The 21,021-nt window shown below is 40.5% G+C and overlaps 1 protein-coding gene across 2 annotated transcripts in view; it reads right to left on the bottom strand.

Moving 5' to 3' along the window:
• Positions 1-639: 639 nt before the first annotated feature.
• The window catches only part of SLC9A3 (solute carrier family 9 member A3), a 162,459-nt gene continuing 142,077 nt past the window's right edge, over positions 640-21,021 (bottom strand). Inside the window, exons 14-17 of one of the 2 annotated variants that reach the window (XM_075586397.1) lie at positions 11,139-11,220; positions 10,193-10,306; positions 4,657-4,900; positions 640-3,456 (exon numbers count right to left, since the gene is read on the bottom strand). In XM_075586397.1, the coding sequence (XP_075442512.1) occupies positions 3,453-3,456; positions 4,657-4,900; positions 10,193-10,306; positions 11,139-11,220 (444 nt within the window). In that variant the 3' untranslated portion in view covers positions 640-3,452. Of the gene's footprint in view, positions 3,457-4,652; positions 4,901-10,192; positions 10,307-11,138; positions 11,221-21,021 lie in introns of those variants that run through there. The other variant, XM_075586398.1, reaches the window with a different exon arrangement.

Here is a 21,021-nt window from a genome sequence, read left to right as displayed (position 1 = left end):
AAGGGATGCCCCCAAGTCCTTTGTACTGCCCGTGGGATGAATAGTTCATTTGAAAGCTCCTTGTATTGTCCCCGAATATATTTGTATATAGTTATCATATCCCCTCTTAGATGCCTCTTTTCTAATGTAAATAAATCTAATTTAGCTAGCCTCTACTCATAAGTTAGATTGTCCATCCCCTTTATTCATTTGGTGGTTCTTCTCTGCACTCTCTCTAGTTCCAGAATGTCTTTTCTATGGAGTAGTGCCCAAAATTGTACTCCATATTCAAGGTGTGGTCTTAATAATGCTTTGTAAAAATGAATAAACTTGGGGAAAGCTACAAGTACCCCCTGCACCCTTAGTTCCAGCCCTCATGTGCACAAATGTCAGATAATTAATAATTGCTGTGCATCACACCACGGCATCTTTACAGAAATAGCTATTGTTGTGGGACAATACAATTCACCTCATACATATATGCTGGTCTATCATTGAATCCTAGTATTTGCCTTTGTCTGTAATAAACCCTTCTCAAGTTGGCGTGCTTGAAAAATCATAGTATTGAACAGCAAACACAAAAAATACCAAGTTAAATAGCAGCATGTAAATATATACAAACATACTGATCATACACATAAATATTGGTATTTTTTATTGATTTACAGTAGTTCATAGTATCAACACCATGAGTCATGTATTTAGAATTAAATGTTATCATTCTAAAATAATCTACATAAAACATTTTTATGGAACCCAAGACAAAGCTTTACTGAAAATAGAACAGTCCTTGAATTCATAATCTCTCATATAATGCTACACTCAATGATACTACACAAAATAAAAGGTGGTAGCAGAAAAAAATAAGAATTAGAACAAATAAATAATATAAATTACTTTAAACACCAACAGTGAAATGAAGAAACTGTGTGATAGATTTATGTAATTTAGCATGGTTTGCATGCTTTTAAACAAGGCAGTATATTTATCAGTTATGCATTCACAGTTGACAGATTTTGATTGATATTTATTTATTAACATAACTTAAAGATTGCAAGCTTTATGCATAGAAGCGTATTATTGCAAATGAAAAAAATTGTAATCTAATTTCTTATATGGGATTTACTGTAAGGACTAAATATTTTCATTATCAATGTGTAGCCATGGCTAGTCCAGACTGCCTCTCTGCCTCCTGTCACATAAGTCCTTAGTAGCTACAGGCTGTGGCAGGCTCCCAGGGGTATTGACCCCCCTCATGCTGAATCTCTGAGTGGCAGGAATGGTGGTGACACAGGGTCTGTGTATATCCAATAATGGTGCAGACCTTGTGCCCTCCCCTTCTGGTGTCTCACAGAGAACGTGCTAAATTATAGAGAGTTCTCGTATACCCCTCCTGGGTAGAGGAGGTGTGTGCAGTTTCCTCCCAGCTGGGGGTGAGACATGCCAGTCAGTCCCTCCTGGGCTGACTGTGAGAGAGAGAGATCAGAACTGAGAACATGGCCTCAATATTATCAGAGAGCCAAGCATCATCCAAAGGTCTGGGACCCATCTCAATCTATCTGTATCCACTGCATGACACCAGCAGTGGCTGCTAAATAAAGCATCCCTTATTATATACCCCTGCCAGTCTATTGGGTAGGGGTATGGAAGAAGTCTGCCCTGGCAGGGACTGTCTCTGGGAATCCTGGAGCCCACTAGAGCTGGAGGCGCAGACACCCTGAGTGGAACGTAAAGATCACCAAATGCCTGTCTAGTTACCCCACAACACTGCGGACACTCCGCTCTCCTGACCTTCACAGGTATGACCGCACCAAAGATATCAGTAGCCAGCAGAACATCTTCCAGAGAGGGGGGGAAACAGAGTTACAAATATATGAAAGTTATATTGAAGAAGAAATCTGTGAGGTTTTGAAAGCTCAGTTCTATATATTTTCAATTATGAAAAACTGTCCCATTGGGTCTTAAAAGGTATCCTACCGTACAACAAATCTACATTTTTTCCAAGACCAATATGGCTGACGGAGCTTTGAACTACATCATGAAAGATAGTAGAATTTACTGCATTAGAAGCTCAGTCAGCTCAAATAAAGGAAGCACAGATTTACAAATACACTTGAAAAAGAAACCACAGAGCTTTTGAACACTCTGTACACTGCAATTTAATTTATGAAGATCTCTCTTTGGGGCTTATTCAAAAAAGTCAATGGGAGTTTCCATACATTATCGTCGAATTGTTGCGAAACTGTCGCACTTTATTGAAGAAGCCCCATTGTCTCTTACAATGGTTAATTTCTTAAAAGAACACTTTACATAATGTTCACATTTTTGTAGATATAATGTATATATATTTTTTTTACCACAAAAGAGAAAATTGGGACGTATAGGGCTGATGAAGTATTATTCTTTTGTTTTGAATGTTCTGTTACAAACATGTATTGTCTTAGCATGTATTGTCTTAGCATCACAGGTGTCTTAAAAGTAAATTCTGTGGAAGTAGAAGATTGAAGTTTATAAAATGAAGAAAATATACATGGTCACTGGCAGTCTTATTCTTGCAGTTGGCCAGATAACCTCTTTAGATGTGGCGTATAAATTAAAGATGCAGCCTGCAGGCTAATGCAGCTGAATGTTTATGTAAGTCTGTTTAGAGGTCCTGAATTTCACATGAATGAGTTTTGGGTAATGTAAAATGTAAGCAACCTACTGTATACGGGCCAGAAGGTTTTAGAAATGTAACATTGTGGAAGCTGGTTTCTTAAAGAGAAAATGCACCACATTTATCAAAGAAAAAGAATGCCCCTGAAATCAAGGGATTTTTCTTCATGGATAAATGAAGTGCTGATTCATTCCACTATTGTTCAATTTCTAACATGAGATTTTTAAGCAATATAAAATTGTGGATTTAGAGTTTTGTTTCCTCCTGCTCTAAAGAATGAGGAGGAATATGACAAGAAGGTGGAAGGGATTTTAGTTTCTGTAACCTAGAATAATATTGAAATGATTTTGGCCGATGAAAGGAATGGCGACTTTGCACACATCTTCCTACTGCTAATCGCAATGGGATATCTGTACTAAGAAGTGGTTTCTGCTCTTGAAGGTCCTTTAGATTAGATTCTTCAGAGTCATGCTTAGTCAGAGGACTATCCTGCTGGGTGTCCACCAGTTCATTGATAGGTTCAGACCAATATCCAGAATTGACATGCGCTATTTCATTTATATCTGACATTGTTTCCCAGTGGGATAAAGTCTGCATTTGATCACCTGTCATGTATTCCAATATGGTTGAAAGGGTGCTTTTTTCTTTGCTTTCCAGTGATGAGTAATTTGGAGTCCAGGGCCGCTGAAGACAAAGTGGAACAATCTTCAATGGTCTTTCTAAAGCACTTAGGGTGTTATAATTTGCTTGATCATTTATCCAAGGTGACAGGTTTTCAGTAGAGGAGTGTGATGCCGGTGGGTTACTTATGATGCAGTCACCTGGATATGATAAAAATTAATAAATATTTTACTAAACAAACATGGCAAATATTATAAAATATCTGACGTCAGCTTGAGCATTCATTTTCTTTAATATTTAAAGAGAAATGTCACCTGTTTTACCTTGGCTTTTCCCACATTGCTGCTGTTGAAATTCTATTTCTATTTTTTAGTAGCGCACTTGAGAATTATTGAAATACCTCAAATATTGTTAATATGTGTGTATGAAATGCATTTACAAATTACATTGGAATATTTCAAAATGTTATACATCCAATTTACCAATTAACAAATTGCAACTGTATTTTATTGGCAAAGCATGGTCTGTATTTTTACATGCCTTTGTTTTTAAAGTTTGGACATGTTCAGAATGTCATGAATGCTTATAGCAAATAAATGGTTATGCTGGTCGTAAAAAGTAAAAGTAAACTATATGTTTTTGACTTTATGTTTTCTTAATGTACGTTGGGGGGAAAACAATGTATTGGTTCCAAAAAAAGTGTAATTTCATACTTTGGTTCCAGTGATACAAAAAACATTTATCATTTTTATGCAAGAATTTTTTTTTAAGGAAATGTAAACAATGTTAGTAAAAAATGAAACAGAAATAAACTTTGGAAAGAAATGAAGATGAAGGTTTGTAGCAACGAACTGATAAAGAAGTTATTTTAATTTAAGTTACATTTACATACACAGCTACACATGGTATCACTATAAAGATTAATAAAGTGGCATAGGAAATGCATCAACTGTTCCTAAAGACATACAAATATTATGATGGATAGTTACTAATCTTACTACTACATATTCATATGGTGTTATGATATTAGATATTTATATTCTAAATGCAATAATCCTAATTTGTTTAGTGTGATAGAACAAGGGACATAAAAGTAACTTTCTTTGCAACCATTCCTAGAATTTAGCAGCAGTTATTTTGTTACTAAAACTAAACTGTAAATCTGTAGTGATTTACAGGAAGTAATCAATTTCACAAAAATAACATTAACAACAAAAGAATGTGCTTTTCATTCTTGTAAATTTCAAAGGATTACTTAAATCAAAGTGGAACTAGAAAAAGGACAGCAGTTAAGGCTTTAAAAAAAGATGTACAGAGTACAGACAGAGGCAAAGAAACAGGTTGCTTCAAGAGATACTAAGATTTTTTTTTAAATATATAAATTCCAGTTCATATATTACATATTTGTTGATTCTGGAAGCAAAGATCTGGGTCGCTCCTCTGCACCATCTGCTATCAAAAACGAATCAACTGATCTACTGCTGATGCGTAACGGGGTAAGCCTTCTGAAGTTGTTTGGAGAATACGGTATCTGTACACGGGCCCTTTGTGATGGAGCTACAGTATCTTCATTGGATAACCACGGTGCAAACCTCAGACAGATATTTTGCTCATCATCAACGGAAAATACTGGGTTATCAATTCCTAAAAATAAAGTTTGGGAGTCACAGATTTAGTATTAATCAGATATATGAGGTTGTGTCTTAGTTTGCATAGTTGTAACCGATAGAGATTACAATGGAAATGATTGGGCTAAAGACATCTATAGTCAACTTTTAGATTCCTTGATATTTTCTTCAAAGCTGTATAAAGCAATGCCGAGTTACAGTATGTACTTGTAAATTAAACACATTAATCTCTAAGTGTAGAAGAATACAATAATATATTAGGAAGAATGATAATTTCTAAATGGTATACTATATGATCCTCAAGAAATCCAGGGGCAGCATATGGGAGAGAAGAAAAAAGGGACTGTAGGGCCTGTCAATTTAAATCCCCTAATCATACTAATTTCTGTTCTAATGTTACCGGTGAAACCTTTAATGTAGAATCTTGCATTACCTGCCGTACAGACCATGTGATTTATTTACTGGAATGTACCTGCAGGCTACAATATGAAGGGAAAACAATTCGACCGGTTAGAACTAGAATCATTGAACATTTTAGGAGCATTAAAAGAAAAATCACTAATCATAGTGTACCTAACCATTTTTTGGAAGTTCACAATGGGGATTCAACAGGCCTACAGTTCATTGCTATCGAACAGGTCCAAAATCACTAGAGAGGTGGAGATAGGAATTCAAAACTCCTAAAACGAGAGGCATTTTGGATCCACCGTCTAAAAACCCTCACTCCAAGGGGACTGAATCTTGAAATCGATTTAACACCTTTTTTAAAATGACATCAGTCATAAAGATTTCTAAATGATCAAGTCTATTGGATGATGATTTTAACGGTATCTCCTCTTGTCTCCTCTCTTCTTCCCTTTAGTACACCGTCTATACTGTATCATATATATATTTTTTTATATGTTTAGATATATTTTGACCTTCTCTGTTGTTGTTATGTCCATTATCTCTGTTTTTTGGGTTTATACCCATGACTGACCATATCCGTGTTTCTGTGATAAGCTTTTTTGACATCTACTTTTTGATATACCCTATGTATAAAATTGTCTATTATGTCCCAACTTGTGGTTAACCTATGTAAAAGGTCACATCCTTCTCTCTACACATTTTTTCAGGTCTGGTTTAAATATAAAATAATATAGATATATACACACATAAGTGTTTAGTATAACACTAACAACATTGGTTACATCTATTTTTGCACTTATTAACCCTGTAATGATTAGCTTTAATATATATATCCCCATAATAAACCCTCCATCATATTATCCCACAATCTTTTCCTATTGAAACTCTTTCCAACCAAATTTAATTCCCCTATTTTTAAGCATTCAGATCTTTCCTCCTGTGGAAGACATATAGATTATGTTGATGTATACCCTGTCTCCAGAGTAAGAGCTAATACCGAGTGGCTAACTTAATTATAAAACCCTTTTCTGATGGATACATGTTCCCTTTAAGTATATAGCAGATGAAATGTGTAAAGAGAACACCAGATGGTGCTCTTACTGTTCAGGTTGATTGCGTAGTTTGAATAATGCTGACACACACTCTTCTATTGCCCATATTCAATATAAAAGCTTTAATGAATTTATTAATGAGAAGGGCTATAAATATAGCACTGTAGAGATTAATCCACACTCCTGACGAAGCCGCTAACAGTATCCACTGGGCGAAACGCGTAGAGTGGAGGAATTTTGGCTGCACAGACGATCCGTATTCAGAACTGCCTGCAGTGTGACGTCACCATTGCGCCAGAGCTGGCTGTGATTGTGCCGAGATGCTGAGACAGAGGGAGACCACACTCTGCATAGAGAACTCCCCAGCTTATCTAAAAGTTCCGGCTGAGAACTTTCACAGTTGATGTGGGGTACCCCACACATTGCGAAAGGCGGTGAAAGATACCAGGATCGATCCTGCAGTTCACTATTATGTGATATATGCCTATTTTATTGGCACTATTGTAAGTGCGTTTTTTATATTTTACTATAAAGTGTTTATTTTATTGATCTGTGCTATGTAGTTCTTATCTCTCCATATACTGTTGGAGCACTCAACTATCTCTGTGACATCGGAGGGAAGGAGTTTATCTTTATTTCGTGAGAATTATTCCCTCGACGCCTATTGAATACCTTTATCCTGTGAGTAGGCTGGACATTGAGCCAAGATCACTATCTATTTACTCCCAGTGTGTTCCTACGTCTACACTTATATTTCCTGTGTCGCTGTTTTTCTTCTCTCCCATATACTGCCCCTGGATTTCTTGAGAATCATTCTTACGTTCTGGAACCCGTGAAGACAGGTCCCACCGGAGGTTTTGAGCTGGGATTTCAGATATATATCACTTATTTACTCACTTTTTCACGTATTATTGTTTGAATACATATATTTATTGTTATTTTTCACTATTGTGGTGTTCGCGCCTATAATATCACTGTCACGTACATACTATATGATCCTACATACAGTATCTTGAAAAATACTTCACTAATAAAATAGATACTGTATGTGAGGTCAAAGTATCAGATCAACATGAAAACAGACATAAAGAATAGGAACACTTGGGATCCTGGGATCTTTTTTGCCATTGTATGGCAATGTATCAAGATAGAAAATCTATTTTAGCCAGTCTAAGTAGGGAGTGTGAGAATAAGAGGGCTATGTGATTAAAATGAGGAATGCACTGGGAAAAATTGTAACTTCCAACCATTATAAGATGAAATGTGATCTAAAGCCTACATGAAATTCACAAGAAAAATGTTACACTATTAATTATATTATATAATTTATGGATGGTGAAAAAGGCGACAAAAAACCTCCACCATCGCATATAGCCAATAAAGAATATCACTTGAATATCACTTGTGAGCACATTCTCATGACTTAGACAGGTTGGCAACCCTGCCTTTCACCATTATCACCTAGCATACAGTGCTTCCACTGCAGCAACGGATTCTGGGCAATGACATGCAAATGGGCACACAATGCGTCACCTTTTGCCTTAAATCCATTTTTACATGGACTGGGCCATTGGAACACCTTAATTCTTTTCTTTTTCAGCCATTCTGTTGTAGATTTGCTGGTGTGCTTGGGATCATTCTCCTGTTGCATGACACAATTTCAACCAAGCTTTAGCTGTCGGACAGATGGCCTCACATTTGACTCTAGAATACTTTGGTATACAGAGGAGTTCATGGTTGACTCAATGAATGCAAGGTTCCCAGGTCCTGTGGCTGCAAAAACAAGCCCAAATCATCCCCCCTCCACCACCGTGCTTGACAGTTGGTATGAGGTGTTTGTGCTGATATGCTGTGTTTGGTTTTCGCCAAACGTGGTGCTGTGCATTATGGCCAAACATCTCCACTTTGGTCTCGTCTGTCGAAAGGACATTGTTCCAGAAGTCTTGTGGTTTGTTCAGATGCAACTTTGCAAACCTAAGCTGTGCTGCCATGCTCTTTATAGAGAGAAGAGGCTTTCTCCTGGCAACCCTTCCAAACAAACCAGTCTTTTTCTAATTGTACTGTCATGAACTTTAACATTTAACATGCTAACTTAGGCCTGTAGAGTCTGAGATGTAACTCTTGGGTATTTTGAAATTTCTCTGAGCATTGCACGGTCTGACCTTGGGGTGAATTTGCTGGGATGTCCACTCCTGGGAAGACTGGCATCTGTCTTGAATGTTTTCCACTTTTGAATAATCTTTCCCACTGTAGAATGATGGACTTTAAATTGTTTGGAAATGGCCTTATACCCCTTCCCAGAATGATGGGCAGCAACAATTGCTTCTCTGAGATCATTGCTGATGTCTTTCCCCCTTGCATTGTGTTAACACACACATGAATGCTCCAGACCAGTAAACTGCTAAAACTTTGGCTTTTATAGAGATGGTCACACTTGCTGATGATCAATTAATCAAGGGCATTTGATTAGCACCTGTCTGCTACTTAGCATCTTAATTCCTACGGAAGTAGTAAGGGTGTACTTAGTTTTTAATACATAGCTTCTCCATTTTGGCTTTATTTTTGTTAAATAAAACATGACACGGTGTAATATGTCATGTGATGTTGTTCATCTGAGGTAGTATTTACCTAATTTTTAGACCTGCTAAGGAACAGTTGATTGTTATTATGTCCTGATATGTAAAACCATGGAATTCAAAGAGGGTGTGCTTTCTTTTTCACATGACTGTATATATATAGTCAGAATTAGGATTAGTATTAATAATCTCTTTTTGTGATTAGTAGTTTGATTAGGTATAGGAACCAAATGAGAATTTGAAAAATTGTACATATACATGATAAATTATTTTATATAGTAAAAAATATTTTATATAGTAAAAAATATATATATACATAGGGCGTGGCTAAGACTGAGGTGTCACTTTCCCAAGGACATTACCACTGCTGTTTGAGAGACACTGCAGGCTGTGTGAGGCTAAGAAGAATTTTGGATCCTTTTCTCCCGGTGGTGCACTGATCAGAAGCAGGGACCTGAAGGTGCTGGTTCACGGTGGGACTTCATGTGCGGGGCACCTGACCGGAGGGACGCCACTTCCGGTTGTTTGAACCACGTGGAGAACAAACAGGAGAAGGATACCATTGCTGATATCGGACGGCAGTACTGGCTTATGAGAGCCTATCTCATACCTGCTCTTAAACCGTGTACCTTTGTGAGTGGGCATTTGACTGTTTTTATTGTTCTATAAACTAAATTGTTATACTTTAATGCACTAGGTATGCGCCTGTTTCTTTTCTTTTTTCATAGGTATCAACAGGGAGTAGTGACCCCTTTGAAACGGGCTGCCTTTTACCTGGATGCTTTATTTTGGAACAGGACTTTGTGTTTTTTTAAGGTTTTTTAAGTTCTAATTCATTTGCATTTTAATTCATTCACTTTCATAATACTTTTACATTTTTTATTTAGTTTTTATGTTATTTTATTAATTAATAAAGTATTAGGTTATTCTTATTGAACATTTTACATATTTTAACATATAAACGTAAAATCCTTGGATAATACTGGTTTTAGTATATTACCCACTTCTGCCACCCCATTGGATGCTTTTATAGTTAGGTAAACTCAATCACAGTTTTGTCAAGGTATAATAGAGGCGCTACTTCGTTTCTTTTTTTGTTGTTTTGATATATATATATATATATATATATATATATATATATATATATATATATATATATATATATATATTCAATTTTGTTTATGCTATTGTCTATAATAACACACTGTTGAATCTACTGAAGAAACTAACTATTATAAGTCATTTAATTGCTAGATGTAATTATAGTATTACCAAAACGAGTGTCTGTCAATTCCTTGCTGTCGGTCAAAGAAGTTAAAAAGCTAATACCACCATCCATTTGAGCATCATATTCCACAGTCTCTTCTGGATCAGAAAATTCAATTTCTGTAAAAGGACAAAAAAATGAGTTGGCTTGAACATGATCACAATGAAACAGAAGGACTGCTTTTTAAAGGGGAATTGATTGTGGCAATTGTTTAAAAAGCCTGCCAATATATTTTCTTTGTATTATTGTTTTAATGTTTTTATACATTTCTTAACACTTTACTTAATAGTTGGTTCAAAATAAATAGAAGTTTGCATTACTTTCATACAGTTCCCCTACAGAACTACTTTAAATATGTAATTCCACCCTACTGTTTCTGTGAAAAGTTTAAATAGTCTTTAGTCCTGTGTGTGATTGATAAAACAGACTGGGAGCTTTTCAGCACAACAATTATGTGGATGTATTTGCAAAAAAATATAAAATTCAATTTTAAACAATGACACATTATTCAATTTACATCCCATCTCTTTTTGCATCAAATGTTTATTCTTGACAGATCTAGGTAGCTAAATTAATCTGTTATGTGTGTACTACAAGGCTAATTTATGATACACTAAAAGTTTTCAATACTACACCAGACAAACACAATTGGGGGAAGGGGGTGGGGAGAAGGGCAAAACTGGAAATGGGTGGCTGCAGATTATCAGCAACTCTTATTAAATATGAGCCTAACAGGGAGATTCACTAAATACTGATGTGGGATTTAAGTAAATGGCAGTGAATGCGGGATCACAGCATGATGTTCCACATCAGCGCTTATTACATTTTGGCTCATCTGTTCATGTTGACCTCAAGAATTGGAAGACTTTGGTCTGGAATGTAAACAACTCTAATGAGAAAGTAATGACTTTCTCATATTAGTAAAATAACAAAAATGTTTTATTATTTTACCTTTATTCTGAAAGGTAAAATCTTGGATTGTAGTTTCATATGGTATATTCCCATTTGGTAGCATATTAATGCTGCTGTTCCTCTGCGAACACAATAAAATCTTATTTTAGTTCATAAACAATTGCTCACATATGCAAAAAGGATAACTATTTTATTTTCATCTAAATGTAGCATAGGTTGAATTTGACTGGACATCTGTAACTATATATACAAAAAACGGTCAAAACAAAAGTATTGGCCGGAAAAGAATCCCAAATAGTTGCACTCAATGGACGCACAGTTTGTTTGGACAATGTATAGTCCCAGGTCATTATAACCTAATATATGCCATGTAACGAAAATAATACAATTTTATTTAGCATAATAGTAGTGATAATATAACATAAAGTGAAGGGTATATACAAGTGTGTTAAAAATAGTAGTGGTGGGAAGGTATCTGGCTCCTCTTAAGCCTATATTGAGCAACCAATATCTATGGGATAAAAGTCTCTAAAGGATGGTATTCACTACATAAAATAGAATATGTCTACATAAATATATCAGGTGACTGAAATATAATGTTGCTGGATTACAGAAATGCCAATATTGCCTGTCTGCAGGGATAGTTACCTGCTTGTAAGGATATACGAAGCTAGCAGAATAAATTCTGAACACAAGGTATCTTATCCCAGATGCAGTAACTGAGTCAGCATCCAGTTACTGCTTTTATATGGGCAGATTGCAGTCAAATACTAGATGCATTCAAGAAAGTATACGTATATACACGACCGCTGAAAAGTCGGTGTATCCGAGCGGGTATTTAATCATATAACTCCATCAAATGTAGAAGTTAACTCTGTCAACGTTTAGAAACCTATTAGTATGCAGGTAGTATACTGCTGCGGCACAGTTTATTCGAGCATTTGCCCGTTCTGTGCCGCAGCAGTAGCCTGGCGCGCGCCCGAGAGTGACGGGTGCGCGCCGAAGCAGCGGAAGAGCGCCCTCCGATCGGGGCGCTCTCCCTACCGCTGCCGGGTCCGCCGGGTCCCCCGGAACCCCCTGCCGCTGTCCCGCGATCGCGGGACACCAGGGCTCCCTCGGGGAGCCCCTGGACGCGCGTGCAGGGGGCGCACGCTCCCGAAGACGCGTGACCGCGCGTCTATGACGCGCGGCACGCCGAGGGGCGGCCACTAGCAAGCCGGGAAATCTCCCGGCTTGCGGATCTGGCCGCAGTGTAATAAACTGTGTCGCCAGTGTACACTGTACAGTATACAGGCAGATTGGCATATAGACTTAAAATGCAATCAGATAAAGAGAGTATACAGAGGCGGCACACTTTATTTGAAGTGGGCTCGAGCCGCAAGCCGGGAGGTTTCCCAGCTGGCTCGTTTCTTTCCCTCGGCGTGCCGCGCGTCATCGATGTGCGGTCACGCTTCATTGGGAGCGTGCGCATATGGCGCGCGTGCCCAGGGCTCCCCGAGGGAGCCCTGGTGTCCCGTGATGTGGGGGATGGTGGTGGGGGGCTCCGGGGGACCCGGCGGACCCGGAAAGGGGAGGGGGAAGCCTCGATTGGGGGACCGATCCTCCGAGGCTCTGGCGTGCACCCGGGACACCTCGGCGCGCGCCCAGTTTCTGTTGCGGCCGAGACCGGGTAAAGGTGCGAATAAACTCGGCCGCAACAGTATACATATAAACACAACCGCCATATGACCCGTGTTTCCAGGCATGTATGCAGTCAAACAGCTCGTGGTACAGCAGTCCCTACCACCGACGTCAATACGATGATGTCACCTAAAACCGACGGTCGATAATTTAATTTTGCGTACAAGATTACGCTTCGTCAGGGTAGGAGGGGTCCCTCCTATCCTGACGAAGTGTAATTTTGTACATGAAATGATCAACCGTCGGTTTTAGGTGATGTCATCACCTTGACGAAGGTGGGGAGGGGGGGCTGCTGTACCACAAGCAATCTGCCCATATACCAGCAGTAGATGGATGCTGACTGAGTTACTTGTTGAAAACCTACATGTATCGGACATTTTATTGAGCCCTGACTCATAGTAACAGAGACTCCTCTGACCTGTCTTCGATTCATGTAAACTGCTACATTAATAGCTAAAATCAATTGGCTATCAAACTTCTAGGAGCTAACTGTGACTGTGAAGGGGTAACTAGGCAATAAATAAAGGTATTATGCACGGCTGGTTAACTCTGAGCCCTGTTTCAGGTTTTAGAGTGTCAGCTCTTCAACCTGTGTATTGTACCTGCAATGAATGTATTGTATGATAATAAAGGATTTACTGTATGTGTGTTGTGCCTTTCCAGGAGTGCTATCCAGTGGAGATTATCAGGCTAGGAGTTTCACGGGGGTTTTGCGGTAAGAGTGTTGTCAGATTGTGTCTAGGTAGCAGGGGTCTAGAGTTGCTGGTCACCCCAAAAATGTATCCCGGAATCCGGTCGTATTTCTGGGGCCATGTAGGCACATCAGTCCGGTCACAATCCTCCCTTCAAAACAGTTACTCGATTCACCGCCAGGCTTCCCTGCTTCAACACAGACCAGAAAGGTAAATCCGGGTGCAGCCCCTGTCCCACCGTACCGGGGGACGGAACTACCGGTACTGCTATTTCCTGTATGGCAACCAGGAGGCCTGAGCCTCCGCCACTGGGAGCCTGGGGTGATATCGGGTTTTATCTTGGTGCAGCGCCTCCACCTGAAAGGGGGCCCAACGTGGTGGGATATGCCCCTTACAGGAACAATAACAATAATACACACAGTCGGGTATATAGCAACAACCTTTACTGAACACAGTATAACGGTACCCTATACCACACAGTGTGATAGGCCCAACCCCGTACCACCAATGAGTGTCCCCAAAGTACATTGGGTGCAATGTGAATGCCCACCCAAAGCGTTGGAGATAGCGTTATCCCGTGAAGTGTTGGTGCACTTAGTTGGGGACCTGTCAGGGGCTCCAGCACCTGGCTGATGCAGAAGAACAAAGAGGATCCGTCTGATCCAACGTTGTTGTCTGCGATGGCATCCACCAATAGCTATTGGCCACATGCATTACAGTGGATATGGTCCCTGTGTTGTGTACCCTGCTGAATTGCACTTGGTGCCGATTAATCACGCATGCGCACACGGATTCCTTCGTGCGGCATGGCGGGTTACCATGGCAGTGAGGGACGCTGCGGGTTGCGCACGTGCGTCTCATGCTATACGGCGGCCCAGCTGCTCCAAGTCAGCCCTCTATGCTCATGTCAGACTGCAGACGACACACAGACCAATAGATCAGAATGGAGCTTTGAAGGTAGGTGGTACCATAGATTTCTATGAAGTCAGTGGAGTTCCTTTCATCATTGACAGACCTATCAGAAGTATTATCTCAGGTGACATGGTAAGAACAAGCATTGTGATTGGCACATTAGGCTGCAGCAGCAATTGATGAATCATGTGGCGTTTTGAGCTGTTCTCATTGGTTGATTGCATGTTTTGGGTGCACTAGTGGGGGTATAAGTTACAGTGGCCTTCATTCTAACACTGTACAACCCTGAGGAAGGTTCCGTTTGCAGGAACCGAAACATTGTTTTTTTTCTGTATTCAATACACCACTTTGAATTTCATCTCATGTGTGCTGTCTCTCCTTACTGGACCATCATCTGGTAATATTCACATATATATATATATTGTGACATAGTCCAATGATGTTAGGCAGCTTTATGCCTGTCACGGTTGTGCTCGCCACAAACTCGGGTCGGACCGCGTGGCTGAGGTAGGGTTGTAAAAGCACCGACCTTAAACCTCGCAGGCTGATCCGGATTGCGCAGTTCATAGTCGTACGTAGCAGGGTCAGGATTGGAGAAGACAGCATCGTCGTTGTACAAGCCAGGGTCAGGACAGGAGACGTCAGAATAAACATTGTCCAAGCAGGAGTTCGGCAACAGGGAGTCAGGAAAACCCCGCTTCAGCTTAGGAGCGCGGGGGTGGCCTCTGCGCGTGCGGCGACCATGGCCCATGGTACTGGTCTCAGGAGGTGGAAGACAGACCAGATTTACACACCGCCTAGCTGCACGGTTAAACCAGTGCTACAGCGCAAGAGTCCTGAGCGGGCTAGGGAATCCTCTGTAGCAGCACAGGAACCAGGACACGGCCTCTCCAGATTAGGGAAAGAGTAGGCCCCAGGAACCAGGAAGCTGTAGAAACACAGGGAAACCTCCGCTACAGTGCAGGAATCCAGGAGACTGAAGGACGCAGGGGCGAAACCTCCGCTTCAGTGCAGGAATCCAGGAGGCTGAAGGACGCAGGGACGAAACCTCTGCTTCAGCACAGGGGAACAGGAAGCTGAAGGACGCAAGGGAAACCTCCGCTTCAGCACAGGAGAACAGCAAGCTGAAGGACGCAAGGGAAAACTCCGCTTCAGCACAAGAGAACAAGCAAGAGCTTGTGGCAGAACAGTTGGTGACATCCGGTAAGGACTATGCTCGGCAAGGAGCATTATGGGAAAGCAGTACTTAAAGGTCAGCGGGCCAATCCCCAGCGGGGGTGTGAAGGTACTGCTCCAATGAGTGAATGCAAGTCTAGGTTGCAGTGATAGGCTGCACAGCTGCAGTAGATACCAGAGGGAGTGTGTATAGCTTTGGTGAGTGAATCCAGGCTGCAGCAAACATCGGGAGAGCTGTTCCAGAACTGCACCGGTCTGCAAGGTAAGGCAACCAGTAAACCGCGGAGCGGATTCCTGACACTGCCCCGTTTTAGGTCAGAAAGTGCAGGAATAGTTAAAAATGATCCATTCCACAGCTTCACATTAACTCAGGCTGCTGGATGGAAAATCCAGACCACAGATTACAATGGGTCTAGTTCTCCCTCACCTGCTCTCCTAATCACTAGCACAGGTAATTAGAACAGAGAGGTTTGCATTTCAGTCTCTCTCCTTAGAGCCTGGAGGCTGGGGGTGTCGCTGGTCCCCTGCATCCAGTTTCGGGGTGGACGGCCCCTCCAAGTATCACAGTACCAGAGGATTTGCCTGATCACTTGGGACCGAGTTCCCACCACGAACAGATAAGACAAACAAATGTTTATTGATGTTTCTAAAAGACTATGCTGTATCTAGTGACCCTAAATGAGAGGGCATTGTTTTAAGCTGGGGAACAAGGTTAGTTGGCCCAGCAGCAGTTAGAGGCTGATTCTGATGTGTAGTTAGATCCCTGAAAGGGATAGGATTTCTTTATATGATTTGGTTTTTATTTCTTAAAAGTGACAGTGTGGGAAATACTATGACACTGATATGAGTAAACCGCTGAATGAAAATATCTGAGTGCCTCTAACCTACACATGTTAAAGCCGCAGTCCCTTACTGGGATGAAAATAAAGCAGGCAGAAGCCTGAGTTAAGCAATATAATACTTTGCATGATCCTGTTTGTTGTATAATTAACCCTAGAAGACTGTGTCGGGAAGAACCCAGACAGACGTCACGCTACAAAAGAGGGGCGTTTGTCACAATATATATATATATATATATATATATATATATATATATATATATATATATATAAATATAGCAAGATACAAACAGCGCAAATCCAAACACTTAGTTAAATGCAGAGTAAATAACAACCACACCTGGCCAATCAGTCAACCGAGAGGTATTAACCCCTAAAACAACTAACCCTACTCAAATGCTGCCACTTAGGTCCACGGCTCCACACCTGCCGCAATGGATTGTATAGAGAAGAGATGACCTAGGCGCAAATATGCAGGGAAAGACAAAAAGAGAAAAACATCATAGGGCAGTATATCCGTGCAATTCAGGGTTTAGGTGGTAAGATATACACTTACAATTAATTCAGCAAATAAAAGCCTTTAATCCCCAATGGGACTCAGGAACTCTGCTTCTGGTGATCTTTATTTTCTCTGTGTGCCTATATTTCTGCTTCACACGATACTCCAGACAGCTACTGCAGCATCACCATCCGTCTGCTGCTAGATGATACCTTTTCAAGGGATGAATCTCACAGGGGGGATGGGGGGGGGGGCTGGAGCGGTTGGGGAATAATAGAAAAAAGGAATAGTATAAAACCTTTTAATAAAATCTATCTAAAAAACAACAAATGGTATTCCACTCACATGCTGTGAATAATTAGTCCCTGACGAAGCCCAAGTGGAGAAACGCGTAGGACAAACGCATTGGCAGAGCAGTTGGAGACGTGCTGTGGACAGGTCCTATACACCGGAGCAAAGGCAGCGTACTAACTACAGTGGGAGACAGAGTCTCGCGAGAGCCTGAGCACGTGATGCGGAAGTAATCCCACATAGCAACAGTGCAGAGAACCGGCGTCTTACGGACATGAGTGTGAGAGACTCACCTAAACTCTCAACTGCCTGAATTCGATTCACAGCATGTGAGTGGAATACCAATTGTTGTTTTTTAGATAGATTTTATTAAAAGGTTTTATACTATTCCTTTTTTCTATTATTCCCCACCCGCTCCCCACCCCCCATCCCCCCTGTGAGATTCATCCCTTGAAAAGGTATCATGTAGCAGCAGACGGATGGTGATGCTGCAGTAGCTGTCTGGAGTATCGTGTGAAGCAGAAATATAGAAGGCACACAGAGAAAATAAAGATCACCAGAAGCAGAGTTCCTGAGTCAAATTGGGGATTAAAGGCTTTTATTTGCTGAATTAATTGTAAGTGTATATCTTACCACCTAAACCCTGAATTGCATGGATATACTGCCCTATGATGTTTTTCTCTTTTTGTCTTTCCCTGCATATTTGCACCTAGGTCATCTCTTCTCTATATATATATATAAATATATATATTTTCCCACCTATCCTTTGCATTGTGTGATTGGTTTGGCGCCGCTTTTCTATTTTTCTATGAATGACAAGTGACTAGGGTGAGAAACTCACGCATACCGTCGTTTCATTCCGAAGAAACAACTTGCCCGGCTTTGGAAGACTGCTGCCCTCTGATTGGCTGGTTGCAAAGTTCCCAGGCTCGGATTGGTTGTAGTATTTCATGAATTAATTTGAAATACTGTACTATAAGAAACCCAGCAGCCAATCCAGACCTCAGATTCTAAGCACCAAAACTGCAGCAGTAAATTCAAAGATGCTCTGTGAGAGATGTCACTAAGCCAGCTTTGGAAATTTCAAGACGAGAATTTTTCTAAGTCTCACTTTTCGGGGCCAAGTTCTCAGAATACTTTGTGGCGTTCTCAGCTGGAACTGCATATCGAAAAGAGTACCAGGACATTTGGTACTCACTTCCGGTCAAGGGATTTAAGCACCTCCAGAGTGGAAAGAGCGGTGGTGTCAGGAACTGCATGCCAATTTCAGTTCCAGGACTTTTCGGGCTTAGTCCCGGTCATTGGAAAGACTTTGTAAAGACCTTGGGGGCTATGCACTAAGCTCCGAGCTTTCACGCTGGCCTGAAAAAAATTAGCACGTCCGATAAAAAATGAAGCCGGCGGCACGATTCACTAAGGCCCGCAGCCCATTTTTTATCGGACGTGCCCAAAACTGGCTTATCGTGTGTGCAATGTATTTCCCCCCTGCTATCGCACTTAAAGTTCCCGTACGCTAGCTGATTGAAAAAAAAGCCACTTGTAACATTTGCATGGAGATTTGCCATCTCCATGCAAGTCTGTTACAGGCGATCGTACAATAAATAAATACATTTTAATTATAGTGTACATGAGCAGGGGGTCTCCCGAGCTGAACCGCATTAGTTTCAGGTCCGAGGACCCCCTACTTCAGGAGATACAGGCCCCGTTATGGGTTGCCGGTATCCCCTGCAGAATTTCAATGTCCCGGTCACGTGACGCGGACGCTTGAAAGTGCAGGGGATACAGGCACCCCATAACGGGGCCTGTATCTCCTGAAGTAGAGGGTCCTCGAACCTGAAACCAACGCGGGTCAGCTCCGGAGACCCCCTGCACATCTACACTATAATTAAAATGTATATTTAAAAAAGAATTAACAAACATCAATACACGACCCCCTTCCCGCCCTCCTCCCAAACACATACAGTACAATAATGTGCAAAATAACTATTATCCAGATATGGATAATAGATTATTTGCCCATTATTAAACACTGCATTAGCATACCTAAATAAAGTCAATAACAACAGTAGCCAGCTAATCCAATCAATACAAGCAGTAACAACATCAACAATTATTTAATTAAACCATTAACCAATGAAACCAATTAATTCCTAAACCAACTCAAAATGAATAGTAACACTAACCAATCAAACCAATTAATTACAGCAACATTAATGAATGTAAACATTAAAAGACAAATAAATATATTCAAACAATCTCTGAAAGAACCATAAAACGCATTAGCCAAAATAATACAACATTAACTACAAACGAACACCAATCGCAAACATTTTATTACATTAAGCATGAAAAAAAAACAATGACATCCACCTAAGAAACTGACAATAAAAAACCAACAGCAATACCAAGCCACAAATGCCCCCCAAATATTGTCATAATAATGTATTAATCTGTACCCTAAAGTGGTACAGATTAATATATTATCAGTCAATGTGCCTCCCCCAAAAAATCAACAATCACATCCAATGAACAAACCTGTAAAAAGAGACATTTACAAACATTGAATATATTACTTACCATTAGAAGCGGCGGCCCTCCGACTACCGGGGAAACAGGAAGCTCACGTACCTTGAAGGCCTCCAACAGCATCCGATGCCATCCGCCTTGAAGATCCGGCTCAGGTACCCCAATCTTCTTTTTTCTTTCTTTAATCACCTTCTTCTATCTTCATCTGTACATTTCTTGTTCTTCTTTATCTTCTATCTTCATCTGTCAATCCAAAATGCCCCATGTTAAATTCCAGCCGATGCTGTCTCGTTGGCTTCTTGGGCTCAAATGAGGCGTCACGGCCTTAAATATGGCTTGTGACGTCACATTTAGCCTCAAAATGGTTAACAGCCACCTGATTGGCTGTTCAAACCATGTTCCGACTTAAGTTTTTATTTTTACATGACGTCACTTAAGGGAATGATGCCAGCCAATCAGAATGGCTGTGCTTCATTTGCCTTTAAAATTATGTCACGAAGCCAGCGTCACATGGTATTTCAGCCAATCAGATTTTGGGAACCAATTCCACACTCTGATTGGCTGAAATACCATGTGACGCCGGCCATCTTGGATTTCGTGATGTCATCTTAAAGGCAAATGAAGCACAGCCATTCCGATTGGCTGGCATCATTCCCTTTAAGTGACGTCATGTAAAAAAAAAAAAATTAAGTCGGAACATGGTTTTAACAGCCAATCAGGTGGCTGTTAACCATTTTGAGGCTAAATGTGACTCACAAGCCATATTTAAGGCCGTGACGCCTCATTTGAGCCCAAGAAGCCGACGAGACAGCATCGGCTGGGATTTAACATGGGGTATTTTGGATTGACAGATGAAGTAAGAAGATAAAGAAGAAAAAGAAATGGTTACAGATGAAGAAAGAAGACGGTGAGTAAAGAAAGATAAAAGAAGATTTGGGTACCTTTGCTGGATCTTCATGGCGGATGGCATCGGATGCTGTTGGAGGCCTTCAAGGTACGTGAGCTTCCTGTTACCGTGGGAGTCGGAGGGCCACCGCTTCTAATGGTAAGTAATATATTCAATGTTTGTAAATGTCTCTTTTTACAGGTTTTTTCATTGGATGTGATTTTTGATTTTTTGGGGGAGGCACATTGACCACTTTAGGGTACAGATTAATACATTATTATTACAATATTTGGGGGGCATTTGTGGCTTGGTATTGCTGTTGGTTTTTTTAATGTCAGTTTCTTAGGTGGATGTCATTGGTTTTTTTTTCCTGCTTAATGTAATAAAATGTTTGCGATTGGTGTTCGTTTGTAGTTAATGT

Source organism: Ascaphus truei, chromosome 2, assembly GCF_040206685.1.
Source record: "Ascaphus truei isolate aAscTru1 chromosome 2, aAscTru1.hap1, whole genome shotgun sequence".
Lineage (NCBI taxonomy): Eukaryota > Metazoa > Chordata > Amphibia > Anura > Ascaphidae > Ascaphus > Ascaphus truei.
The sequence above is the reverse complement of the archived record's forward strand: the minus strand, read 5'-3'. Positions and strand labels throughout refer to the sequence as shown.